Source organism: Cyrtonyx montezumae, unplaced genomic scaffold, assembly GCF_038088225.1.
Source record: "Cyrtonyx montezumae isolate F1298 unplaced genomic scaffold, pur_monq_1.0 scaffold_23, whole genome shotgun sequence".
Lineage (NCBI taxonomy): Eukaryota > Metazoa > Chordata > Aves > Galliformes > Odontophoridae > Cyrtonyx > Cyrtonyx montezumae.
The window spans coordinates 3,700,184-3,724,540 of NW_027071970.1; the positions used below are offsets into that span (position 1 = coordinate 3,700,184).

At 52.9% G+C, this 24,357-nt stretch overlaps 3 protein-coding genes across 5 annotated transcripts; all 3 read left to right on the forward strand.

Moving 5' to 3' along the window:
- Window positions 1-1,357: 1,357 nt before the first annotated feature.
- On the forward strand, window positions 1,358-8,484 carry MLEC (malectin). 2 transcript variants are annotated; one of them, XM_065738888.1, is made up of 5 exons: window positions 1,358-1,586; window positions 4,002-4,180; window positions 5,521-5,697; window positions 5,853-5,910; window positions 6,386-6,686. In XM_065738888.1, the coding sequence occupies exons 1-5, from the start codon at window positions 1,394-1,396 to the stop codon at window positions 6,613-6,615; spliced, it is 837 nt and encodes a 278-aa protein (XP_065594960.1). In that variant the 5' UTR covers window positions 1,358-1,393; the 3' UTR covers window positions 6,616-6,686. The 2 variants fall into 2 exon arrangements, with proteins under 2 accessions (XP_065594960.1, XP_065594961.1); XM_065738889.1 differs by lacking the exons at window positions 5,521-5,697; window positions 5,853-5,910 and having other exon boundaries at window positions 1,360-1,586; window positions 6,386-8,484.
- Window positions 8,485-12,043: 3,559 nt separating this feature from the next.
- Window positions 12,044-15,496, forward strand: UNC119B (unc-119 lipid binding chaperone B). Its single transcript, XM_065738843.1, has 5 exons — window positions 12,044-12,275; window positions 12,587-12,700; window positions 13,165-13,276; window positions 13,509-13,681; window positions 14,556-15,496. The coding sequence occupies exons 1-5, from the start codon at window positions 12,068-12,070 to the stop codon at window positions 14,666-14,668; spliced, it is 720 nt and encodes a 239-aa protein (XP_065594915.1). The 5' UTR covers window positions 12,044-12,067; the 3' UTR covers window positions 14,669-15,496.
- Window positions 15,497-18,044: 2,548 nt separating this feature from the next.
- ACADS (acyl-CoA dehydrogenase short chain) lies at window positions 18,045-23,659 on the forward strand. Of its 2 annotated transcripts, XM_065738844.1 has the most exons (10): window positions 18,045-18,110; window positions 18,346-18,509; window positions 19,713-19,862; window positions 20,040-20,151; window positions 20,551-20,702; window positions 20,972-21,142; window positions 21,802-21,939; window positions 22,182-22,277; window positions 22,615-22,671; window positions 23,262-23,659. In XM_065738844.1, the coding sequence occupies exons 1-10, from the start codon at window positions 18,071-18,073 to the stop codon at window positions 23,412-23,414; spliced, it is 1,233 nt and encodes a 410-aa protein (XP_065594916.1). In that variant the 5' UTR covers window positions 18,045-18,070; the 3' UTR covers window positions 23,415-23,659. The 2 variants fall into 2 exon arrangements, with proteins under 2 accessions (XP_065594916.1, XP_065594917.1); XM_065738845.1 differs by lacking the exon at window positions 23,262-23,659 and having other exon boundaries at window positions 22,582-22,655.
- Window positions 23,660-24,357: the final 698 nt, after the last annotated feature.

Sequence of the window (24,357 nt, forward strand, 5' to 3'; positions counted from 1 at the left end):
TAATCCTTTTGCTCTCATCTTCAAACCCGTACCAGAGAGCCTTCCAAATTGCTCCAGACAGTGAGGCAGAGCAGGTCCAAGTGCACGAGCCCTGTGTGCTCAGCTGGGATCTGGCCCGGGCAGCGAGGCTGGCTCACAATGACTTCTGACATCCCTTCTCTGTTGCAGCCAAGGTCTGCTGCTCCACGCATCTCCATTGCTCTTTTTAGACATCCTGATCTCTTTTTCCTGCAGGAAATGGCTAATACTCAAAGCACACACCCCACACGTGGATCACTGGGGCTGCAGACCGGGTGGGACTCACTCCCAGCTGGGAGTTATTTCAGCACAGCTGCCAGGGGATGGGGAGATCAAGGGACCGGGACAGTTGTGAGCCTTCACTCTTAGGTTACCGGTGTACATCCTGCCTGCACTGAGGGCCCGGGTGGCTCAGTGGATCAGTAGCAGCACAAGGGCACAAGCTGGCATCTAAAACAATAGTGACTGCAGGCAGCAATTATGGGGCAGCAGTGTGGGATGTCACGGGCGCGGGCCACCACAGCACACCCACCTTCCCCTGGGAGCAGTGCCACTGCCCCCGCTAATCCCTCTCGCTTCAGCATCGTTTGCTGGCTCAGTGCAATTAGGGCTCCTGGCCCGGGCGCATCGGTTTGAGCGGAGAAACCCGCTGTCGTTAGGAAGGACCGGCTGTTATCAGTCCAGATCAGCACTAACGAGGTCCCCCTCCGCTCGCACGGTGCAGTTCCGGCCGCGGCTGCCTGACGCTCCGCCCGGGACCCCGCGGGGCACCTCGGCGCCCGCCCCCGTTTCCCGCCGCTCCGCTCTCCCGCCGCTGTGCCCCCGTTGCCGGGCAACCCGCCCAGCTCGCGTTTCCCGCCGCCGTCCCACAGTGCTTCGCGTTCGGGCCGCGCTGGAGCAATCTGATTGGCGGAGAGCAGGGGGCGGGGCTCCCCCCGCGGGCGCCGTGTGATGAGCGCGGCGCGTCGGTGTGCGGCCCCGCTCGGATGCCAACTGAGCGCCGCCGCTCCGGTTTGTGCCGCCGCTCTGCTCCGCGGGGCAGTCCCGGCTCGCTGCCCGCGGCTCCGCTCCCCGCGCAGAGCAGCCCACCCGCAGCCGCTCCGCTCCCGCCGGGCACGCCCCCCCCACCGCTGCGCCGCCGTCCCCACGCCCCCCAGTCGAGCCTACTCTCCCGCTCCCGTCCCCCATTGGTCGGGAACCTCATGGATATGCAGATGACGTCTCGAGGCCGCCCAATAGGCCACGAGCCAAGATTTAATATTCCACTCGCGGCTCGCGGATTGGTCGGCGCGCGGCCCGCCCCGGGAGCGGGTTAGGGCGCCCCCCGGCGGCGGCAGGAAGGGGCGGGCGGCGGGCGCAGCGCCTGGAGCCTGAGATGGTGGGCGCCGGGGCGCGAGGGGCGCCGCTGCCGGTGCTGCTGCTGCTGCTGCTGCCCGCGCTGCTGCGGGGCGCGGCGGGCGGCCTCGCCGACAGCGTCGTCTGGGCCGTCAACGCGGGCGGCGATGCCCATGTGGACGTGAACGGCATCCACTTCCGCAAGGACCCGCTCGAGGGCCGCGTGGGCCGAGGTGAGGCCGGGGGGGGGCCGCGCCGCCGGTTCCGGGGGTGGGGGGGCTGCTTCAGGAGCCGGGCCCGCTCCGCTCTCAGCGCTCGGTGGGGCCCGTCCGTAAACGGCGGCGTCCGGGCCCGCGTCCCGCAGCGCCGCCCCGAGCTCCGCGTCCCCGTCCGTGTCCCCGCGCGGCTGCGGTGCCGGGCGCTGACGGCCTCGGGGGGAAGGGGGGGGGGAGCGCGGCCTGCGGGCGCTGCTCTGCCCTCCCTCTGCATCCCCGCTCCTCGTGGAGCGGAGCGGAATTTCGCCTGGGGAGGTGACGTGAACGCTCAGGCAGCCAAACCGGCGGCGTGCAGCCGCCTGGCTCCCGTTTGCCTTTTTTCCACCGCGAGACCCCAGTTTCCACGGCGAGCACTGCCAGCCCGCGGTGCTGGCGGGGGGGTGAGGTGCCGTGAGCCCTCTGCACGCGGAGTGGGCAGAGCTGACGTTTAGGTATCCGTGCAGGTTCTCAGTTTCTCACCCCGTGTCATGTGGGGTGCGCCGATCAGTATGGGTCAGCTCCTCCCGTGCACCTCTTGTGTGTGACCAGGAGGAGAATATCATCGTGGACTTATCTGTGAGTCGAGGAGGAAATAAGAGTCTTTTCTGAGCACACTGTGACATGCTTCTCCTTTGGGGAAAGCCTGTGTTCTCTGAGCAGCAGGCTGTCAGTAATCCTGCTGTAGCCAGCAGTGCCAGGCACGGCTGAGAAGACTTTACCCCTTTGAGCTATTAACTGCGTTTCCTTCAATGGCTTTTTATTGCACAATTGTTTGGTTCATGGCAGGCTCCTCTGTGTAGATCGGCATGTAATGGCTGACTGGGAATACGTGGCGGGCTGGGAGGGAAGGACGTGGGGCAGTGCTTCACCTCTGGGCTTTTCAAACCCCAGTCCAGATGCTGAGCCCTGAGGAACAGAATGTGCCAATGGCAATTACATGTCCGTAATGTGTGCCCTTGTCTCTTGGTGAGCAGCTCACCTAACACATGGGAAATCAAGCTCGCTTTCAGGGCTATGTCAACAGTCCTCCGGGTGACAGCTCTTCTTCTCTGGTTACCTTCTTGGCTATTAATGGGCTTCCCTTATATGCAGGCTTTCCTCTAATGGGAGCTGAGTCCTTGGTTTGTGGCTGCTGTAATCTGTAGCTGGCAGGAGATGTCTGTGTGGGAGGACAGGTTAAACTTTTCACCTTCTGTATTTCTGCTGATTAGAGTCTCCAGTCTTTGTGCCCCGATTCGTGTGGCAAAGAGCAGCACTGTGTACGATTGCCTGAGTAGCCACGTGTGAAACAGGAGACGAAGAACTGGCATTAATTTCCTCTCGTTCGTTTGCATTGGCTCCATCTTTGGCAGTATGTACTGGGTTAGAAGTTCTTGCTTTGTCTTGGCCAACACACTGTCTGTTCCCATGGAAATAGGGGTGGAAGTGGCAAGTGTCAGTAGGTAACTTGGTCTGGATCAGCTTCTGCTGGCTGAGGTGCCAGTGGGCAGTGGGTGCCCGCAGCGTTCCCTCCTGCTTTGCTGAGCAGTTATTCTGTTCCGAGCTCTCAAGGAATGCATCAGTTTGCATTCGTACAGTAACCCTGCCACTGCAGAATGCCAAGTCAGGGTAAGAGCTCCCAAGAGCTGCTTGAGAGGTGGTGATGTAGGGAGCAAGAAGAGGCAAATTTTATGATTTCTGTCATTTCCTCAGCTGTTGTTTGGGCCCTTCATAGGGGGCTGTTCGGGTACCTGCAGTTGGTGCCTGTTTCAGCCCAGTGGCTGTGAGATGGAGCTACTCTGAAGCCCTTCTGTACATTTCCTCCTTCCTTTTTCCCGTCTTCAAGCTGATGTGTACTGCCTGTGGTGAGAAGAGAGGGTTTTGTAGGTTTTATCTGCTGCTTTTCACTCTTCTGCCATCCCCCAGGTTTTTGCTGCTGGAGGGTGAGTCTCTAAAATCCGATGCCACTGCCTGCTAACTTCAAACCTGCTGAATGAATGACTCTAGTCAGTCCTAAAGTGACTGCTTAGGTTCTGTATGCAGAGTTTATACTTTGAAAACGCTGTAAAAATATTCTAGGCGTTTTTCCTCTTTGAAGCAGCAGTCTGGGGCCAAGTCTTTTGGCTCTGTGCCCTGTTTGTGAAACCAACGCTTCTTTTTGAAACTGAGTTTAGTCTCAGACTGCAGAGGTCCAGACCCGTTTTTGTTCAGGACCCAGGTTCAAGGATTTTGGCTGCTTCTGCTTCTGCTCCAGTAATGCCTTCTCCTGGCTGCAGCAAGGAGTGAGAATTGGTCTCACTGAGGCAGCGAGTGCTAAGGCCAGTGAGGGAGTTAAGCACTTAGGAGGAAGTAAAGTATCTCTTCGTGTTCCTCAGAAATCAACCGCTCCTCTCACTGTTCTGTGCTTGATTTCAGCTTCTGACTATGGCATGAAACTGCCAATCCTGCGGTCCAACGCTGAAGATCAGATTCTGTACCAGACCGAGCGCTACAATGAGGAAACGTTTGGATATGAAGTTCCCATCAAAGAAGAGGGTGACTACGTGTTGGTGTTGAAGTTTGCAGAGGTCTATTTTGCACAGTCTCAACAGAAGGTAAGCAACAGCCCCGTGCCACTCTGAGCTTTCCTGTCTCATTGGTGGTTAAACTGTGTATGCCTGTGTTGCCTCTGCTGTTTTGCATGCTTTGCTTTGCATGGAGAAAGTGAAGTGAGGCACTGCTGGTTAACTTCATCTGTAGAGCTCTTAAGAGGGTAGTTTGAAACATGGAACTCTCTTCCACACAACAGATGCACATTTAGCCTGGAAAACTGCATTACAAGAGTATTCAAACAAACGTGCAACAAAACATAAATAGCATTGGATTTTTATGATCTGTTTAGGCTGTGCTGTCTTTAAGAAGTGCTTTTGCCTTTTCCCTGGCTGCTTGTGCCTGATGCAACTACGTGCCTGTGTTGGAGCAAGTATTGCACATACTGAATCAAGGAAGTGGTCTGGTTTAAATAAACTGATGAAACAATTTGTATGAGTGTAATAACAGTTGATAATGGTTCAAAATGACACTGCAGGCACAGAGTTAAATTCAACCCTCATCAAAGCTCTTTGGAGATACGTAATCCTTGCCTGGTTTTAAATCCCTCTTGTAAAGATGTGGAAGCAAAAGCACAAAGAACCCAATGCCCTGTGATAAATTGGGAGAGAAGTGTGTGTTTGAATCTGGCTTTCCCCTCACTCCGTCAGCTGCTTTAGGGCTCTTCTTAAACACTGTAATGCCATTCTGCCAGAGAAGTATTTTGGGAAACAGAACTGTTGGGGCTGGTTTACCGAAGGGGTGCAAAAAAAGTCTCAGATCAAGCTGAAGAGCTCAGACTTCTCTGGCTCTTCTTCCCCAGTGTGGTTCTGTTGGGATTCCCCAGGTTCTGCATGAAGTTTCAGTCACTGAGGCCCTGAGGAGGACTTTCACTCTGAATTCAGATGTGGTTAGCAGTTGATCATTTCATCTCCTTCAAACCCCACATCCTGTCAGTAGTTTCACCAACACGTTTCCTGTTCCCTGCTTTGCTTGGGGCTGTTTGTTAGAGATGGCCTCACTCCCTGGGTGTGGTGTGCCACATCCTCCCTGTGGTGGTAGGAGCAGGTCCTCAGCCAGCAGGTGGAAAGCTGTGAAAGAAGCTGATGAAAAACCTAACAGTATTGTGTTGTCCTCAGTTCTGAACAGCAGGCATAGGAACTATGTTAATAAGAGACAAATTTTGGGATATTTGAAAGTGACCTTAATGCCTCAGTGTCTTTACCTGGCTGCTTTTGGCCTCTGAATCCTCAAGGGAGTAGAGAATGTGTGGTGGTACAGTACATATTGCAGTGCTTTCTTGTTTTCCCCTTTCAACTGTCACGTGCCTGAATCTGTTCTGACACTCGTTTCGTCCGCCCTGAAGGTGTTTGATGTTCGCTTGAATGGCCATGTGGTGGTGAAGGACTTGGACATTTTTGACAGAGTCGGACATAGCACAGCTCATGATGAGATCATTCCCATGAGTATCAAAAAGGGAAAACTGAGCGTCCAGGGAGAGGTTTCCACGTTCACAGGAAAGCTTCATATTGAGTTTGTGAAGGTAATGAGGCTTTGCTGGCCAGAGCCTTGGTTTTCCTTTTCCCTTTTCCAACCACATGATACAGCTGTGTGGTAGGGGTGGGGAAGGTGATAGTAGGTGGGGAGATTGTTTCTTGAGTTGCACTGTAGCACTGACTTCCATTTCACTTTCTCTAGGGCTACTATGACAATCCGAAAATCTGCGCCCTGTACATCCTCCAGGGAACAGTGGAAGGTGAGCACAGTTTCTGATCCAGAAGGCTCTTTCCCCTTGGAGATCAGCCTGTTGCTTCTCAGACCATGAGATCATAGTTCTTTCTGACCTACCTCTGCCAAGACTGTTTCTCTATCAGCAAGTTCCCACAGGGTGCAGCTGCAGAATGAGATAGGTGTCTGGCATTCTCCTTCTCTGTAAATGCACAAAGCTGTCAATTTTCAGAATGAGTAGCATGAATTTGGTACGAGACTTCTCACGTGTGGGGTAGAGGAGAAAGGAACGTGTCTGGTCAGTCCTGAGCTATAGCTGCAGATGAATTCTCTCTTGCCTTGGATGTCAGCAGGAGCCCTGCAGACAAATAATTTATGGCGTTCTTTTAGATAGTAGTTAAGTGTTTCTTACCTGGAGCTTTGTTTTCCTCCCTCGCCTCTGAAGATGAGGAGGTTTCCTGGGTTACATCCTGCTTCCATGTAACTTTTTTTCTCTTCAACAGATGTCCCAAAGCTGCAGCCACACCCAGGTCTGGAGAAAAAAGAGGATGACGATGATGAGGATGAATATGATGATGGCTCCAGCGTTAAAAAACAGGCAAATAAGAACCGGGTTCAGTCAGGCCCACGCACACCAAACCCCTATGCCTCAGACAACAGCAGCCTCATGTTCCCTATATTGGTGGCCTTTGGTGTCTTCATTCCTACCCTCTTCTGCCTCTGCCGACTGTGAGAGCCCTGCAGAGCATCAGCCAAGGGGCTGGGAGGGAAGGAGTTGGACCAAACACGGTTGCTTTCAATTTCTCCATATTGTTCATAATTTAAGGAAAACAAACAAAAAAGGTGATTCATTTGGAATGAATAGCAGGTCCAGGTAAGAGGAAGAAGCTTACCTTCCCCCTGCCAGCAAGCAGCAAGGCCCTTGCCTTCCCCATCACACCATATGCAGCCTCTGATCCTCCCTGGGGCATCCAAGAGCGAACTGAGTCCTGGCTGACTGTGTGTTGGGCTATTGGAAGCTGATGGTAGCAGTCCTGGGCCACATCCCATACTGAAAGAAAGCTGCATGCTGCAAGATCTCTGCCTTTGCTGGGAGGAATACAGTTTCCTAAGTGGGGAAGCAGCTCTTGTGGCAAGGCCTGGGTGCACATTTTGTCCAGGAGCATGGAAGTGTTGTGGTGCCGTTGGGTGACTAGCGACTATGGAGAACAAAGGCTGGTTCTTCAGCATCTCCCTGAATGTGCAACACGATGTATGGTACTCACCTGCATAACGATACTGAGGCTCCAGCTGGCCACTCAGCCTCTGTGGGGACATTTCCCTTCCAAAGAGTGCAGACTGTGCCAGGAGAGAAGGAATTTATCTGGCCTGATTTGCTGCATCAGTTGGGAGAGACCTTCCTAGTCTGACAATTGTAATGTTAGATCCATTGCAGAGGGATTCCACTGTAGCCTGTGAAAGGCTGACATTTGCATCTGATCAGATGCACTTGTTTTCTGTATTGATTATGGCTTTTGTTTCCTTTAGTCTTGTTTTATTTTAAAAAGTTCATTTTAAGCCCAGTTTCTTATTTTGCCCCCTTTAGCAAGTGACCTGACCATCAGAGGAAGCGGAGTCAAATGGCCTAAAGAAGAGGTCCTTGTTCCTTGAGCTTCGTACCCACCAGTTCCCCTGCTGCCCTGTGACATAGGACAGAGTGGAGCAACCCTGGGGGATGCTCCTGAGAGCTTTCACTCCCTGCTGAACAGACCAGACCTGACTGCAGTGGGGAGAAGTGCAGAGCTGGTTAGCATCTGCATTTAGCACAGCCTTCTGCATATCGAGGGGCAGACGTCCAGCATTTCAGTACGATAGCACAAGGTGACTTGTTGCTCTCCAGAGATCTGGAAGCAAGCAGAGCACTGGAGACAAGGCCCATCGGTTTCCCTGTTGCTTGGTGACAGGATGATGAGCCAGGTCACCCACCTTCCCCCAGGGATCTTTCTGCAAGAGGCTTCTGCTTCCACATGTACAGCCTGTGCCTGACTGATGGTCCGAGCCCTCGCTGCACCTGCTGGCCTGGAGTTGCTGGCCCCGAGGAGCTGGTTCCCACGCTCTTGGCCTCTGATGTGGCCAGGGAGGCATTTGTGTTCAAGAGAAGGATTTAGCCCAGGTGGGGCTGGGTCACCTTCAGTCCTGGTGAGCTTTACCTCTTGCTGTCCTGTTCTTACAAGCGCTCTCTGCCTGGTGCAGCTGCTCTGAGCTGTGTCCTTGCTGCTGCTCCTTCCTGCACCCAGGTTTTCCTAGCAATTGTTCCCATGTTTGATCCTGTGCAGTGGCTCAGCCTTTCTTTGAGCAGAGAAGGGTCAGCAGAGTTCGAGGGGCAACCTTTCTGCTGGGCCAGAGAAGCTGAATCCTTTACTTCTTCATAGCCCTTAAGCTGTGATATGAGCTGTCAGCTCATGGGCCCTGAAACAGGATCTGGAGGAGGTGTCACAGTGCTGATTTCTGCAGCAGTGGCACTGAACCTTGGCTTTCTGGTAGCATACATCACCAGAGTGGGCCTGACCCATCATTCTGAGCACTAAAAAGCAAACAAATGAACTTGAATAACTTCTCTCCAACTTCTCTACTCAAGCAAGAGAGTCCCTACTACACTTGGAAGGAGAAGGCAGACTTCAGAGAGAGCAGATCCTAAGAGCAAACCCAGGGATGAAAGGGGGGAGTAAGCTTGAAGTTGTTTGCTTCATCTTCTAGGTGCTGTTTAAATCCTTGTGCTTATACAGGTCTTCAGTAGGAGCTGTGTTTTGTTTAGTGGCAGTGCCTGCAAAGATTCCTCAGTGTTTTTTGGACTGCTCTAACTGGAGCATAGAGGCATTTAGATCTTTATCAGTCTGAGAAGCATAAACTGCCCTGATTTGTTAAGCAAAGAACCAGGATTTGAAAGCAGGCTTCTCTGTAAGGAGCTGTTCTCCTCCAGGCCTTGTAGGCTTGGGTTTGGTTTTTTTTTGGTGGTGTGTGTTTTTATTGGTTTTCTTTTTTCGGAGCATCCTTGCAGCAGGAAGTCACTCAGCTTCTTGTGGCTCCCCTGGTAATCCCTGCAGCTTGCAGCAGAGCATGAGAACAGGGCTATGTGTGTAGGTGTGCCCTACTCCTGTGCTTTGCCCCTGCCTCTGCCAAGCAGGGAACTCATCGGTGCCATCAGCCACCCTAAGGCAAAGCTGTGCAGGGTTTGGTCTGTTATGTTCTGCTTTCAGTTCAAATGAATTTGTCTCATTTGAATAGGATTATGGAGTAGAAATGATTCAGTCTTCTTGACTTCAGCTTAATTGCTTTGGCTCTGGCTTTATGCATTTTTGTCAGTGCTGGTGTTAGCTCTCCAGGTGACTGGGGAGTTTCTGACCCCTTATGATGATATGAGTGGTTTTCTTCGTTGGTTCATCCTCTCCTGACAGGTCTGGCTCAGAAGGAGCCATCAAACAAAGCCTGTGGGGACACAGGAGGACAGTATGGGGAGGACACGCTCAGTCTGGCTTCCCTTGTCATCCGTCTGGCACCTGCGAGCCAGACAGATAGGTGTGATGAAGTACCTGGCCTGATATGGGGAAGGAAACATTTGGGCTGGCTGTGATTTTCCAGCAGGGGTGATTGAGGGAATGTCCAAGGCGGTGTTTAACTGAAGGCAGTCAGAGATAAGGCTTTTTGTGCTTTGTCGCACAGCTCAGCGGGCGAATGTAGAATGTGTCTCTGCAGCAGTGTGGGAAGCAGGAGCAGAGCAGAGCCGGGCTCAGTGCCTGGAGCAGTTGTGCAGAGAGGGGCAGATAAGGTGATTTGAATAAAGCTTCCCCTTAGTGGAGGTGAGGCGATGCTATTGATCATGTTCTGGGCCTGGATCCAGCCCCGGGGTAGTGCTGTGTGGATTACCCCATATCAGCCCCTCCGCTCTGTCCTGGGGATGCAGAGGCACAGCTGGCAGTTGTCTCACTGTGCTCTCTGCTTTGCTGCCTTCAATCCAGGCCATTCTTCACGTCTGTGTGTGTACCTACAACAGCTCTGACCCTTTTGAGTATCCCAAGTGGCAGGGAGCAGAAAGCCAAATGAATTCCCATCCTTTTGGTGCCTTTGTGTCGGGCTTTGAATAAAAGTCCCTTTGAAGAAGCTTCTTTTTCTTTTTTTTTTTCTTTATTTCCCCCCTTTTTAAGGAGCTTCTGGGTTGTGGTGTTGTTTTTTGCCCTAGGGACAGACATGTCCTGCCCATGTGATCAGCTGGTGGCTGTCTCACAGTCCCTTGATGCCAGCTGTGGAGGTCACAGCTAAACTGTGAGTGAGAATCTTTGGTTCCAGCCCTCAAAATCAATGGGAAAAAAAAGCATAGCAGGGGATAGAAGAACTGGAAGAGCTCTTTCAGGTCTCGTCTGCCCCAGGAATTGCCTGAAGGCAGGATGGAGAGCTTCTAGACAGTCTGGTGCCTGCGTGTCTGTGCAGCTCAGAGCAGAGTGAGTTGTGGCTGTGTCCTGGTAGTCCTTTGCTCATGGCTTCTGCCTGCAGAGTGTGGCTGGGGTTCTGCTCCCCAGGGTCGCTTACTGAGGGTTTTCCCTGCCCAGGGAGCAGCGACCCGTATGTGTCCCTTGGCCTTCGGTTGCACTGAAGCGAGATGGTGACAGCCAGGGAGGTGTCTTGGTGTTGGAAGCCTGGCTGAGCAGGCCCTTTGTTGATGGAAAACAGCAGCAGGAGGGAGAGGACCAGCAGAGCAGCTTCAGCCCTCAATGTGAGCCAGATTTGGAGCAGCTGCAAAGTACTGAGTGTTTCAGGCTCCGTTTGGTGCTTCAGTGTGGGAGAGATCTGTCTGCTTCGTGTGCTCATGTGGTGGGGAGGGAAACATCCTTGCTGAGAATCCAAGGCAAATGGGAGCTGGGCCAGCACTGAGCTCATTCATCTACTGGCGCTTCTGCATCTCCACAACAAATGCCAAAGTCTAATACAATTCAAGGATGCTTTTTTTTGATCGTCAGCCTGGTTCCACCAGTCTGTCCTCTCTGGCTGGTCCCACGTAGGCTCAGACAGTACTCAGCGGCACAGCCCCAACGCTGGGCTGCGGCTGCTGGCGCTCAGAAACGCGGCTGTGTAGGACAGGCCTCCGTGCTGCTCCCTGCTTCACGCCTGCCCGGCGGGATTCGTCCCAAAGTGCTGTGTGCTGTGGGATGGAGAGCTGGAAGCAGGTCCATGTCTTCCAGGACTCTGGCTTGCTCAGAGTTTATTGCTGTATATTAAATACTATTTTTGGAGATTGGGGGGAAGGTGTGGGAGGGGGAGGGGTGTGGCGGTGCTGTCCCCAGGCTGAGCGGTGGGACTACTGCAGGTTCTCGATAGGTTCTGATTTATTTTATTTTATTTTTTTTCCCAAAAAGTGCTTTATTTAAAAATACAAAAAATAAAAAAAATATATATATTAAAAACAAAACCAAAAAACAACGACAGAAATGCTTTCCTCCCTGGTAGAAACAGCGCTGGCCGAGAAAACGTGAATACATCGACGGTGTCCGCTGCAGAGTTTGTGCGATGGAGGTTGGAAGGCAAAGGGGGTGAGGGGCAGGTGGGAGCGGAGGAGGCGGAGCTGTGCCCCGCTGTGCCTGTCCTGCAGCGCTGCTGGAGTGAAACGTCGTCTGCCAACCCGACGGTGCCATCGATGGATTTAACACAGCGTCTGCGGGAGCTTCGCGGGGCGGGGACACTCCGGGAGCGGGGGCAGAACCGCGGCACTGCTGGGATGGCCGTGCTGGGGTTGGGGGCCGTGCTGGCTCTGAGGGTCCCGCGGTGGCCGCGCCGCTCCCGGGAGCGGTTCCGTCGGCGCCCGTCGCTGCATCACCGCGTCGTGCGCGGACGTTTTGTTGCTCGGACCCAGCGTGAAAAGCACCGATGGCGGTTGTTCGGTCGCGGGGGCGGCCTGTCTTGTTTTCGGCACGCGGTAGCCGCTTTGTTTTTGCGTTTTCGGCCCCGCCCGGCGGTGCGTGGCACAGAAATGAACGCCGTTCCGCCGTGGCCGCCGCTGCTCGCTCCGTTGCCGCCTCGGCGCTCCGGGGCCGCCCCGCATCCGTCCCCGCCGCCGTTGCTGAGCGACGCCCGCGCCCTCAGAGCCGCGCGGTGCCGCCCCTCGCTCCCATAGCTACCGCGGGCGGCGGCGGCCATCTTGGCGGCGGAGCGCGGCGATGAGCGGCTCCAGAGCGCGGGCGGCGGCGGCGGGGCCGGACAAGAAACCGCCGCCGGGCAGCGGGGGGGCCCTGAGCCGCCTGAGGGGACGGCGCGGTTCGGCGGACGCCTCTCCGCGATCCGGAGCGTCGTGGACCGAATCCGAACTGCTGGAGCTGGAGACCGTCCGGCCCGAGCACGTCCTGGGGCTGTGCCGGGTGACGGAGAGTGAGTGCGGGGCCGTGCCGGGCGCGGTGCGGCTGCAGGGGCTCCGCGCATCCCGCTGTCGGGAAGCTGGGTGCTCTCTTATTTCTTCCTCCCCCGGGACGCCGCGCTCCGCTTTCCCGTCCCCACCCTTCCCCTTCTCGCGGAGCGCTTCCGTGCCTTCCTCCTGCCCCGCTCGCGGCCGAGGCCGCGCGAAGCTTTGGGCGGCAGCGCTCCCGGCGCTGGAGGTGGGGCAGGGGGTGCTCAGGAACATCGGCGGGTCCTTCGTCGCTGCTCCGAGATCTTTCGAAACGTTTCTCCGTGTTCTCTTCCAGACTATTTATGCAAACCCGAGGACAACGTTTATAACATCGACTTCACCAGGTTCAAGATCCGAGACCTGGAAACCGGGACGGTGCTGTTTGAAATCGCGAAGCCCTCTGCTGCAGGTGTGCAGGGGCTCGGGGAGCCAGGAGCTGCAGCACGGGGCTGTGCAGGGCTTCCCTTGTTGGTGGCTGGGTCACACATCTTCCGTGTGCCCTGGCACAGAGAGCTGGTGAGATTGAAGGCGGTTTTAGCACCAGGACCACTGAAGCTGGGCTGACTGTTATCAGAGCTTCTCTTTATTTCTTAGTGCTGGTGTGAATGTATGTCCGGTTCCTTGAGGATGCCCCGTCCCTGGAGGCATTCAAGGCTGGATGTGGCTGTGGGCAGCCTGCTTTAGTGGTTGGCAACCCTGCCCATGGCAGGGGGGTTGAAATGCGACGATCTTTGTGGTCCTTTTCAACCCAGGCCATTCTGTGATTCATTCAGTGTCCAACTAATTGCAGCCTTGTCCTGATGCACCCACCAGCCAATATTACCTTACATGTGTGCTGTTGGCAGAATAATTCTGAGCTGATGCATTTTCTAGAGCAAGATGACGAGGATGAAGATGACAGCAGTGAACTGGACACCAGTGCAGGCCGCTTCGTTCGTTACCAGTTCACCCCGGCATTCCTTCGTCTTCGGACTGTTGGTGCAACGTGAGTACGAGCTCACAGAAGTCTGAGGGGAGAATCAGATGTTTATGTTGTGCCACTGAACAGCTTTTAGCCAGAATCAAGGACTAGGGAGAGCTCATCATACACTAAGAATATAAAGTATTTCTCTGGAACCATTTGTTGGGTTCTTGTTTAGTTTGTGGTCCAAGGCTCTGTTCTTCCCAGTAGCGAGAGAAGGTTTTCTTACCTGTTTTTTCCTACTTCTTGCTTACAGAGTGGAATTTACAGTGGGAGAAAAGCCAGTGTCAAACTTCCGAATGATTGAGAGACATTACTTCCGAGATCGCTTGCTGAAGAACTTTGACTTTGATTTTGGCTTCTGCATCCCCAGCAGCAGGAACACATGTGAGCACATCTATGAATTCCCTCAGCTCTCAGAGGATCTCAGTAAGTATTCCCTTTTCTCAGCGAGTTGCTTTTTGTGTATGTGTGTGCATGCTCATTTTCTCTCTCCCTCTTTCTACTTGTGCAAAAAATTGTGACTGGGATGGAGGGATGGGATTAAGCTGATTGAAGCTCTGTTTAATCCCAAGTACAGACTTGTGCTGCAGATTATCAGTCTTAGCAATGAAAGCCTAAGGCAGCCTGCATTGTCAAGTCACAGGCTGCAGGAAGAACTGCTCGGTGATGGGGCCCTCATGCCCAGTACTTAACAGTGCAGTCCAGGAGATAACAAAACCCTTAAAAAGGGTTGTCTCAGTGGTCACACATCTGTTTTCAGCACTTGATTTCTAGGGCTTGAGCCTCTAGCTTTGGAGCAGAACTGGTCCTTCTCTTGAGAGGTGTGTTTTTGAGCTTACCAAGATCTCTGCAAATACATGTTGCACAGGGTATGTTTGCCCTTGGGGTGGATAGAGCAGAGCACGTGGGCCCTTCTGTGGCTGCCTGAGTGCATAAGGAAGCACAGGGTTTGTGCCTCGCCTGTGTACCCACAGACAGTGCAGCTGCTTTCTTCTATTTGCAGATTGCAACCTCTCTGCTTACAATGATTTCTGCTTTGGTTTAGTGGTGTCTCTTTCTGTGTCTTACGTGAGTCTGCTCCACCTCTCTTTGCTTTTGACAGCGCGTGTCCTGTGAGTAGGAAGAATAGGTAGGGCATGCCAGAGCTTGGAATGTGTGTGCCCAGCTGATCTGCTTGCTTCTCTCGGATAGGGCAGAGTGTCAGCCCGGCACATCCCACAGGGTGTCCTTTTTCTTCTGTCTCAGCTGCCCGGTGCAGTGTGACAGGCTTCTGAATGTAATGGAGCTTTCTCTTTCACAGTCCGACTGATGGTTGAGAACCCATACGAGACCCGCTCAGACAGCTTTTACTTTGTGGACAACAAGTTGATAATGCACAACAAGGCTGATTATGCTTACAATGGAGGACAGTAATCATGATACGGCTGCTGGAAGCTGTGCTGCCATTAACCATTCCAGATGTCCAGGACTGGACTGGACTTGCTCTCTCGTGCAGCAAGGCTTCCTGTCAAACCTTTTCTTCTTGAATGAGGCTGAGCACATGAAGCAAAGAAGACAGCTCGCAAAAGTAGAGGAAACCTCCCTGCAACGTTTCACTATCTGCAACTCGTAACATATCCAGCCTCTGTCATTCTCCATGTCTGGATACCTTCTGGTACCCTGGTTAGGTTATGGATCAGAGGCACTGTTAGAAAATTATTGCTGTTACGATTTTTATAGCTTAGGTTGCACTTCCTAGTGCTCCTCATGTTTCACCTATTGGGTGACTGCCTTCTTCCAAGAGGTCAAATTATTTGGGTAAGCTATTTCTTAGCAGGAAAATTTGCTGCCTTCAGGTAGCCAGTGACACCTGAAAAGTAGATCTTCAGTTGGATAGATCATCTCTTTGGTGCCTAGTGGCTTAGTTTGTAGCATGAGTGAGATAGATTTTTAGGGTGCATTCCAGTATTCTCCAGTGGGAAAGATAAAATAAGAGATTAACTCAGCTTCTGAGTTTTGCAGGAATCTTCTCTTCCCCCTCCAGGGACTTGAGCTGCTCTTGGGAACAACTTGATCTGTGTTCTGCCAGAGATATCACTGGAGAAACACCATGAGAGAAGAAAGGGACTTTATCCAGGTCGATCATTTAGTCATTCTGACAGCATTTCTGTTTGAGCTTTTTCGAGCAACTTGCTGAATTTTGGAGCTCAAGGGTCAACCTTGGAGCTGAAGTTAATCTCGGTATATTTATCATTTCTCATTTCTGCTGCTTCCCTTTTTAGGATTTTTGGCTTTTACTACAGAATGTATTGGTTTGGGACTGACAGCACATCGTCAGCCTAGCTGGGGTGGAGGGTTTCATTCCCAGAAGGGGTGCAGGGGAAGAAGGGAGAATGCAGAAAATCACTTGAAAAACACGTAGGGAGCAAACCTTCCTAGTCTTTAGTCTCTGTATACATCATAATGTTTCAAACCTGACTGTCAGAGGTGCTGGAAGGAGAGATGGTGTGTCACCAGCTCACTTGCTTTCTTTCAGTTGAGGTACTAAAACCTTCCTAGGTCAAAATCATTCAGTGTTACAGAGTGGGATTCTTAATGACCAAAATGTGAGAATTAATATGATTCTTTTTAACTGTTTGAGATCCTATCACTGCTTTGCATCCTTAGTTGCTTATTTATGTTTAGGAAGTTCTTCTGCTGAGTTAGTTTCTGTCAGACCAAAGGGTGTCATTTGCAGCCGTGCTTTGGGATCTGGTGGTAGAAAGTAGCACCGTGCCCTGGGAAGCAGAGACCCCATCCTCCCAGCAGCCCTGCTGGCATCCAGCTCTGTCCATGCAGAATCTCAGCCAGGAAAACCCTTCCATGTATATTTTGCTGGCTTAAAATGAGGATTGTTATGTCCTCTCCCTGAGCTGATGAGCCACCTCTGCTGCGCACGTGAGCTAAGTTGTGTCTGGGCTGGAGACACGGGCTAGTGTTAGCTCTGCTTGTTTGCAGCTCACTCCTTGGCAGATACAGTACAACTCAGTGTAGATGATGCCTCAGCAGGATTAAATGAGACGGGCATCGCAGCCTGGTAATGTGTAGATAGCAGTAGGAAGGCACTGCCTTAACCTTACAGATTAACGATGTGAGCTTGATGCGGAGGATCAGCAGGGGATGAGGTAAGCAGTGAGAGTGTGTGGGGTGGCAGTCGTCAAAGAATCTCCAGCTCTTGGGAAGGATTTTAATTACGATTAACCACAACAGACAACTCGTTTGGGTGGAGTGTTAATCGTGAGCAACCACAACAAATGTGTGGGGGATGCAGAGGGGCGAGGTGTGCGAGGCTGAAAGATGGAGGACAGTTCTGTCCCCTCCGGTGTCTCTGCGGGCACTGGGGCAATCTCGTTTGCTGTTTTGGATTTAGTGAAGCTGCATGTGAGGTGGAGCTCAAGCTGCCTCTCGCAGCAGCTGCCTTCAGACGGCCCCGTGCTGTGCTGGCAAGAGGAAAAGCTGTTGTTCTGGAGGAATGGGCGGTGCTTGCAACGCAGCAGAGCGGCCTGGAAGTGTGTTTTCCATCCTGGAGCATTCTGAGATACTCAGAGTCAGGTCAGAAGAGGCTGCTGGGTGTTTCCAGGGCATTTTAGCATATTGAGGTGAATTTGTATGTAGTCTAAATCCAGGTGCCTTTAAATGTTCCCTTTACCTAACTTTCTGCATGGAGCAATCTCCTGCTTTTCTTAGGAATGTGACGATTCTCGTCTGTTTTTCTGTATCACTGAGTAAAGATACTTAAAATGGAGACAGACCATCACCAGAGGAGCAATGAAGACTGAGTGGTGGGAGAACACAGGGTGAGCACTGCTGAGTGGGGGTGAGTTTGAGGCCTGTAGTCATTGCCTCAGCCAGCAGTGATGAGGAAGAAGCATTGAGGCAGCAGCTTCTCCATTTATGAATGTATCACCTATTGAGCAATAAGTAAAGGAAGAGGAAAACTGAGGGTTGTGCAGGCAGTGCTAGCACCCCTCAGCTCCTAGACAGATTTGTTTGCTTTGCCAAATTAGAAGGCCTTTGCCCAAAAACATGCTGCAGGAAAAAAAATAGATGTCCCTTAAAGAGGGAGCCCCAGCACTAAAAAGGCTGATAGTAACCACAAAGTCAGGGATTTCCAAACTCATCCTCATGGCAGGGATGGTGTCTTTGATAAACGTGACTCTATGGAGCATCTTCCTTCTGGTGTGATCTGGTGTGATGGGTCAGAGCTGCTCACACAGGGAGCTGGGAGTGAGTCCGATGGGACCTTGTCTGTCAGCTGAGTGCTGTCCCAGCGGGAGCTGAAATCCAGGCAGGGTGCGTTGGATCACACATGCAGGGCTGGGAGAGAAAAGAGCTGGGATCATCCCGTGTTCTGTGATAGCAGCACAGGGACCAGCACCGATCCTACAGCAGCACCGGGACCAATACAGATCCTACAGCACAGACACCAGCACCACGTTCACACCGAACCTCTCCAGTATTGTCCTATGGGGACTGGGCCCCCCTTGCACTCCTGGGCTGCGGACTCCCATCAGCCGCTCCGTGGCCACGAGGGACACGGGCTGCGCCGGCGGCCAGCCGTCTGTCCTCGCCCTCCGGGCTGCGCGGTGCCCTGTGGTGCTCGGGGCCGTCCCAGCGGAGGTTGGGGGCGAACACGCGGGGCGCGCTTTGTACCCGCGTGAAATAAAGGAACTTCCCGACTTCGTACGGCGGCGTCCGGCGCTGGGGGCGGGGCCGGAAGGGGCGGGCGGGGCAAGTAAGGGGCGGGGCGCAGCGCTGCGGCTCGCGCTCCCTCAGGCGCGCTGTGGTGCGGCAGCCATGGCGGCGGTGCTGTGCCGTGCTGGCGGCGTGCCGCGGGGTGAGGGCGCGGAGCCCGGCCTCGCTCCGCCGCGGCTGCTGGGAGGATCCGGGGGGGGCCGCGTGAGGGGGTCGGGAACGGATGAGGCTTGCGCGGGAGGGCGGGTGGCGGTGCCCCGGTGCCCTTCAGGCCCTGAGGCCGCGTCGCCCTCAGCGCGGCCACGGATGGGGGTGGGGTGGGGACAGGGTGGAGGTGAAGGGGCGCGGCGGTACCTCACGGCTCTGCCCGCCCTCAGCGCGGGCCTTGGGGGCCCTCCGCCGGCTGCACACGGTGTACCAGACGGTGGAGCTGCCGGAGACGCACCAGATGCTGCGCCAGACGTGCCGGGACTTCGCCGAGAAGGAGCTGATGCCGCTCGCGGCTCAGCTGGACAAGGAGCACCGCTTCCCGGCCGAGCAGGTGCGCGCTCCCCGCCCCGCTGCCCTCTGCCCGTGCCCGGCGTGGGAAGCTGTGCTGCACGGAGCATCCTCTGACCTTCGTACCCGTCCCGGACGGGTGTAGGTTTCATCGTGCTGGCTCAGCAGCGGGTTCGGGTTTAGGGCTGAGCGTGGGACTTGCTGAGCTCCTCAGCTGCTCGTCGTGCTCCGGCTGTAGCAGCACTGAGTTGTCAGCAAACCGAGCAGCTTCTCCGTGGAGCTCCAATCAGGAGCTGGGAGGTCGCATCTGGTAGATACTGTCTGTTACGTATATTTGTATATGGTCTCTTGAGATTCCATGCAAACCTCTGACTCCTCCTGTGGAAATCACTGCAGCGATGTAGTGTCACGTTGAGCAGGTGAATTCACTCATTCACGCACAAGGAAAATGTACTCTGTTACAGTAGCAAAAGGCTGCAACCAACCGGAGTCAGAGGCATGCCAGTTCTGTTGTACTCCTCCCTTCCCGTTGAGTAAGGAAGATAGCCAAGGAAAGTCATCCTTGCTTTAAGAAAGAAGTGACTCTCACATTACCCGAGACTTTTATATTTGATTTTGAGTATTTTCATTTTAATGTATTGGAGAAAATTGGAAGTGTAAACAGTTATTTATTAACAGCATACAATCATAGAATGGTTTGGGTTGGAGGGAACCTTTGGGATCATGTCGTTCCGACCCCCTGCTATACAGGGACACCCCTCTAGCCCAGGTTGCCCCGTCCAGCCTGGCCTTGAGCACTTCCAGGGAGGGGGCAGTCACAACATCACTGGACAACCTGGTCCAGTGTCTCACCACCCTCACAGTAAAGAATTTCTTCCTGATATCTGTCTCCCCTCAAAGTCCTAATGATTTTCTTCAGCAAGATTTCCATCTGACAGGAGAAATGCGATGGGACAAGTTTTGGTGAGGGGACAAAATTCTAGTAGGGTTGTAGTACCGTATTTTGCCTTCGAAAGGCGCACTCCTTTCCTGGTACTGAAGACAGCTCACCCAGTGACTGAGTATAGCTCTCAGTGAAGTCATCTAGTGACACTTAGTTTGGTGCAGCCAGATTCCCATTTCAACAGGACTTAGCATCTTTCCTCTGTGTGTAGCCCAGCTGTGACCTGACTTTATCTGTGTGTCTGCATGTATTTGCTGGGTCTGGTGGTGCAGAGAGTCTTACTTCTCTGCTCCCCACGTGCAGGTGAAGAAGATGGGTAGCCTTGGGCTGCTGGCTATGGAAGTGCCGGAGCAGTTCAGAGGAGCGGGCCTTGACTACCTGGCCTATTCCATTGCTGTGGAGGAGATCAGCAGGGGCTGTGCGTCCACCGGCGTCATTGTCAGCGTCAATAACGTAAGTGTCTCAAGGCTGTGCGTGAGGGACAGGTGTGGAGCTGAGGGTGGCTGTTGGAGCGGGGTGTATGTGTGGGAGGTGTTCCAGTTGTGGATTATGGTATGTTGGAGAGTGCTGAAATATGCTGGGAGTTGATTGGTTGTACCTTCAGGAGGTACTGACTCAGCTCTCTTAAAGTCTCTGTATTTAGGGCCGATACTCAAGTTTGGTTCTGAAGAACAGAAGCACAAGTGGATTTCTCCCTTCACCAGCGGGGACAAAATAGGATGTTTTGCTCTTAGTGAACCAGGTAATGTGACTGTTAGCATTCGTGTTGCAAGGAACACAGGGTAACTTCCTTAATCAGATTCAGAGTGGATTTTAGTTGTCAGATTATAACTTTGCAGAAAGGTGGTTCATAGCAGTTCCATTCAAATGAAGTCTCAGTGCCCAAGGTAATTACTGACTGCCACCCCAAGGTCTGTGCTGGAAAAAAAATGCTTTTCATCCCTTTTATACGAGCAGAGCCTCAGAGATGGGTGCATCGTAGATGCAGTGGCCTGCCACCTTTCTGTCTGGGTCCCCTAGGGGAGGGACAGTGGTGACAGCACTGCAGTTACACAAGGTGCTGTGAGCTGGCAGCAGGGCTGTGGGCAGAGATCAGCAGGCAGGCTGCTACTGATGCCTGAATGTCTTCTGCCTTGCTCAGGGAACGGCAGTGACGCGGGCGCGGCATCCACAGTGGCACGTCTGGATGGTGATGAGTGGGTCCTGAACGGCACCAAGGCCTGGATCACCAACGCCTGGGACGCCTCGGCCGCCGTGGTGTTTGCCACTACAGATAAATCCCTGAAGCACAAGGTGCGTTCTGTGGCTCAGTTGGGAAAAAGGAACAGAAATGGAGGGAGAATCAATCTAAGACTTATGTAGAGTGCTTAGAGATGTGCAGATATTGCATGGTGGGAAGGAGGGGGTTTGACGTGTGCTGGCTTTCTTCTTCCTTGTCCCTTCCTGTCCTTCTGGATACTCGGACACACATCTCTTGTGGAAAAAAAAAAGGAAGTAAGCCTGCTGACACCCAGGTGAGTGGGAAGTCAACACCATTCCCAAGAGTCTGGGTCCTGTTGCAGGGCATTAGCGCATTCCTTGTTCCGATGCCGACTGCGGGGCTGTCCCTGGGGAAGAAGGAGGACAAGCTGGGCATCCGAGCCTCTTCCACTGCCAACCTGATATTTGAGGACTGTCGGATACCCAAAGCCAACCTGCTGGGGCAGCTCGGAATGGGCTTCAAAATTGCAATGGTAAGAGATGGATCAGAGGTGCACTGTGTAAAGCAGTAGTTCTCTGGCCATTTTCAAATTCATTTTCAGATTTAGGAAAGCTTTGGTGAGAGCTGCTACTGTAAGCTGTAACATGAGCCAGGTGACCCTTCTTGCCAACATGTGAGGAGAGCTCATTGATAGAGCTCCGTAAATCATTGATTTACCATTGATCCCTGGCAGTGCTCTGGTTAAGGAGTGCTGCTTAGGCACTGTGTGAGCAGGGACAGTTTAGTTTAATTTTTCTCATGTTCTGTTTTTCTGTTTTGAACCAATTTGAAAAGAAGTGTGGGGGGGAAACCCCCTCCAGGGCTCACTGTAGGGTTTGCTCAGCCCCATCCAGAGCAGATGCTCTTTGTTTTGCTGTTTCCATTGTTTGCTCCCTTCCTCCTGCCTTCATGGGTAAGGGGCAGCACTGTCTCTCCTTTCTGTGCTTCTTGCACCCGTCTGCTCTCTGCAGTACCTGGTGTATTCTGTGGCTCTTTATTCCTGCTTAACTGGCCAGAGGTTGAAGCAGGGAGATCTCTGAGAAGGTACTATGGCCACAGCAAGTTCCCAGCAAGAGCGAAAGTGCACGTACTCTTTACATCAAGAATCAAAAATCAGATCACTTGATTTAACACATATCTTGTCTTTCTCAGCAAACTCTGGATGGAGGAAGAATCGGCATTGCCTCTCAGGCTCTGGGAATAGCTCAGGCAGCTCTGGACTGTGCTGTGGATTATGCTGAGAAGAGAATGGCGTTTGGGTCACCCATCACAAAGCTGCAGGCAATTCAGGTATGAGGCAGGCTGGGTCACTCACAGGCAGTGCTGGTGCTGGTGGGGAGCTCATGGTGTTGGTGGTGGCTCCAGGAACGCAGTGTACTTCATACTGTGTGGGATAAGTAAGGTCATAGTTTACATTTTCAGCTGGACTGTTGAGATGGAGGTGCTCCTTTTCTAGTGCTGAGGTGGGAGACTGGTGTATGTTCTGCTGCAGGCAGAGCTGCCTCAGACACAGGCCGTGTTTGTCGTTGCAGTTTAAGTTAGCAGACATGGCTGTGGCATTGGAGAGTGCACGCTTACTGACCTGGAGAGCTGCAATGCTGAAAGACAATGGGAAGCCTTTCACAAAGGTATTTCTAGCTTTGCATTTGTCGGGCGGGGCCAGCTCTGGACACGTGCCTGAGGCAAGCAGAGGGATGTACTGCTCGGCTGCATTCAGCTCCTGCCCAGCCCAGCACTGTTGGTGGTCCAGGGTCAGCACACACTGCTGCCTGCCATCAGGTGTCCTCTGCAGCTGGGCCCTGCTTTGATGTGAGGGGAGAGGGGCTGGCTGCTGAGAGCTAGTGCCAGAGAGCTGGCCTGTCTTTTCTGCACAGTTGGGCTGCAGACTGTCAGCCTGCTGCTGCAATGGGGGCTTTCCTTTTTCTGCGATAGCTGTATCCTCAGTGATGTTTTCCTTCCCCAAAGGAAGCGGCAATGGCCAAGCTGGCTGCATCAGAAGCTGCAACAAGCATCGCTCATCAGGTAACTACCACAGCTGGCCGCTCTCAGCTGCACAGCATGCTGAAAGGCAGTTTGAGTTCCATCCCTTTCGCAGCGAGTTGGGGTGGGATTTAATCTTTACTAGACCATACACATACGTTTGTTGCTTTTTTAACAAAGGCACGTGATGCTGGTTGGCACGGCCACCTCTGTGGGTTCAGGGCCATGCAGGCATGTGATGCTGTGGTATTAATGATCATGTTTGATGCTGTCCAGAGGCAGCATCAGCATTTTGACTGGGTTGGTGTTTTTTTCTGGGAGCTTAGCTGCAGCCAGCTCAACCAGCAGTAGATTTGCTATATAATAAGAAGACAGAGCGGCACCTGTGGTGTCTGCATTTATTATTTCCCTGCTTTTAAACGTGGCTGAGTTGAACATGGAATAACAAGTACCACTGAAGTTCATTTGGGATGGCAGTTTTACTGTTGCACTACTTCTAATTGTGCGTATTGCTCTGACTGCAAGTGTGTCAGCAGCCCTGTGCCTGCAGGGAGATTAGTTCCTGTTCGGCTCGCTGTGGAAAACAAGTTCTGTGGTGCAGCATCTATTCTAACCCTCTACCTTTGTTTCAGGCCATCCAGATCTTGGGTGGTATGGGTTATGTGACCGAGATGCCAGCAGAACGTCATTACCGTGATGCTCGTATCACTGAGATCTACGAGGGGACCAGTGAGATCCAAAGACTGGTGATAGCAGGTCACTTGTTGAAGGCCTATCGCAGCTGAAGAACCTTTCAGCAAGATTCTGCCCCTAAGTGCCTCCTAACAGATCCAGGCACTGAGGATCGTGATGGAAGTTGTCCTCACTAATGAGTAACTGACCTTACAATGTGCTGATTCTTCTTTGGGTGAAGTATAGTGCACGGAAGGCTGTATCCAAGTTTGTAAGCAAATATCCATGAGTGCAGGAGAGAGGCAGCAGCTCATGGCTGCTTTTCCTAACATCGTGTGTTGTTTGGAACGGGGTGACTGTGCTGTGCAGAAGTAGCTGTGCTCCGTGTGCAGCTCACATTACTTCCCTTGCAAGGCTTTGTCAGTGAGCAGTGTGAGAAGCAGTGCCCGTGTAAGAGATGTGACCCCTGTGCACTGTCCAGGGCTGCAGGGTGCACTGCTGCATCTGCTCAGCTGCTGCAGTTCAGGGATGCAGCTGTGGTGAGCTCCTCATCCATGCAGGCTGTACTGAGAACTGCTGCAGCAGTGCACTCCTCCCTCCCTCCAGCAGGAAAGGAGCCCGGAGAGGACACAGCCCTTCCTGCACACAGAAGGCTCTCACTCAGGCTGTGGTTGCTGCGAACATAGATGTAAAAGCAAAGGACAAAAGAAACCCACTGGCTTTCACCATGAGCCCTGCAGCCTGCTTGCTCAGCCCTGTGAGGATGGAGCTGTCAAAGCAAAGCAAGGAGCTGCAGTGGCTGAGACAGATTAAAAACAAAAAAAGAAAATGAATGTTCCACAAACTGCTTTTACTGTACCAACAACTGTCTAACAGGAAGGAAGGTGCATGCAGTGGAAGTAACAGGTTTTAGTCTCTATGCGTTTTTGGGCAACAAATGGGAAATGAACAGGTGATACCAAAAGCCCTACAGGAAGCTTCTGCAGCAACACATACCCTCCATCAGTTATCTTCAACAAAAAAGTAACTGAGCAGCCCAAAGAACAGCTCTGAACT

Coding starts and splice junctions, on each gene's coding strand:
- MLEC (XM_065738888.1), top strand. CDS start 1,394: ATGGTGGGCGCCGGGGCGCGAGGGGCGCCGCTGCCGGTGCTGCTGCTG. Junction 1,587..4,001: donor CGAGGGCCGCGTGGGCCGAG/GTGAGGCCGGGG, acceptor GCTTGATTTCAG/CTTCTGACTATGGCATGAAA. Junction 5,698..5,852: donor TTCATATTGAGTTTGTGAAG/GTAATGAGGCTT, acceptor CACTTTCTCTAG/GGCTACTATGACAATCCGAA.
- UNC119B (XM_065738843.1), top strand. CDS start 12,068: ATGAGCGGCTCCAGAGCGCGGGCGGCGGCGGCGGGGCCGGACAAGAAA. Junction 12,276..12,586: donor GCTGTGCCGGGTGACGGAGA/GTGAGTGCGGGG, acceptor GTTCTCTTCCAG/ACTATTTATGCAAACCCGAG. Junction 13,277..13,508: donor CTTCGGACTGTTGGTGCAAC/GTGAGTACGAGC, acceptor TCTTGCTTACAG/AGTGGAATTTACAGTGGGAG.
- ACADS (XM_065738844.1), top strand. CDS start 18,071: ATGGCGGCGGTGCTGTGCCGTGCTGGCGGCGTGCCGCGGG. Junction 18,510..19,712: donor ACCGCTTCCCGGCCGAGCAG/GTGCGCGCTCCC, acceptor CCCCACGTGCAG/GTGAAGAAGATGGGTAGCCT. Junction 22,278..22,614: donor ATGGGAAGCCTTTCACAAAG/GTATTTCTAGCT, acceptor CCTTCCCCAAAG/GAAGCGGCAATGGCCAAGCT.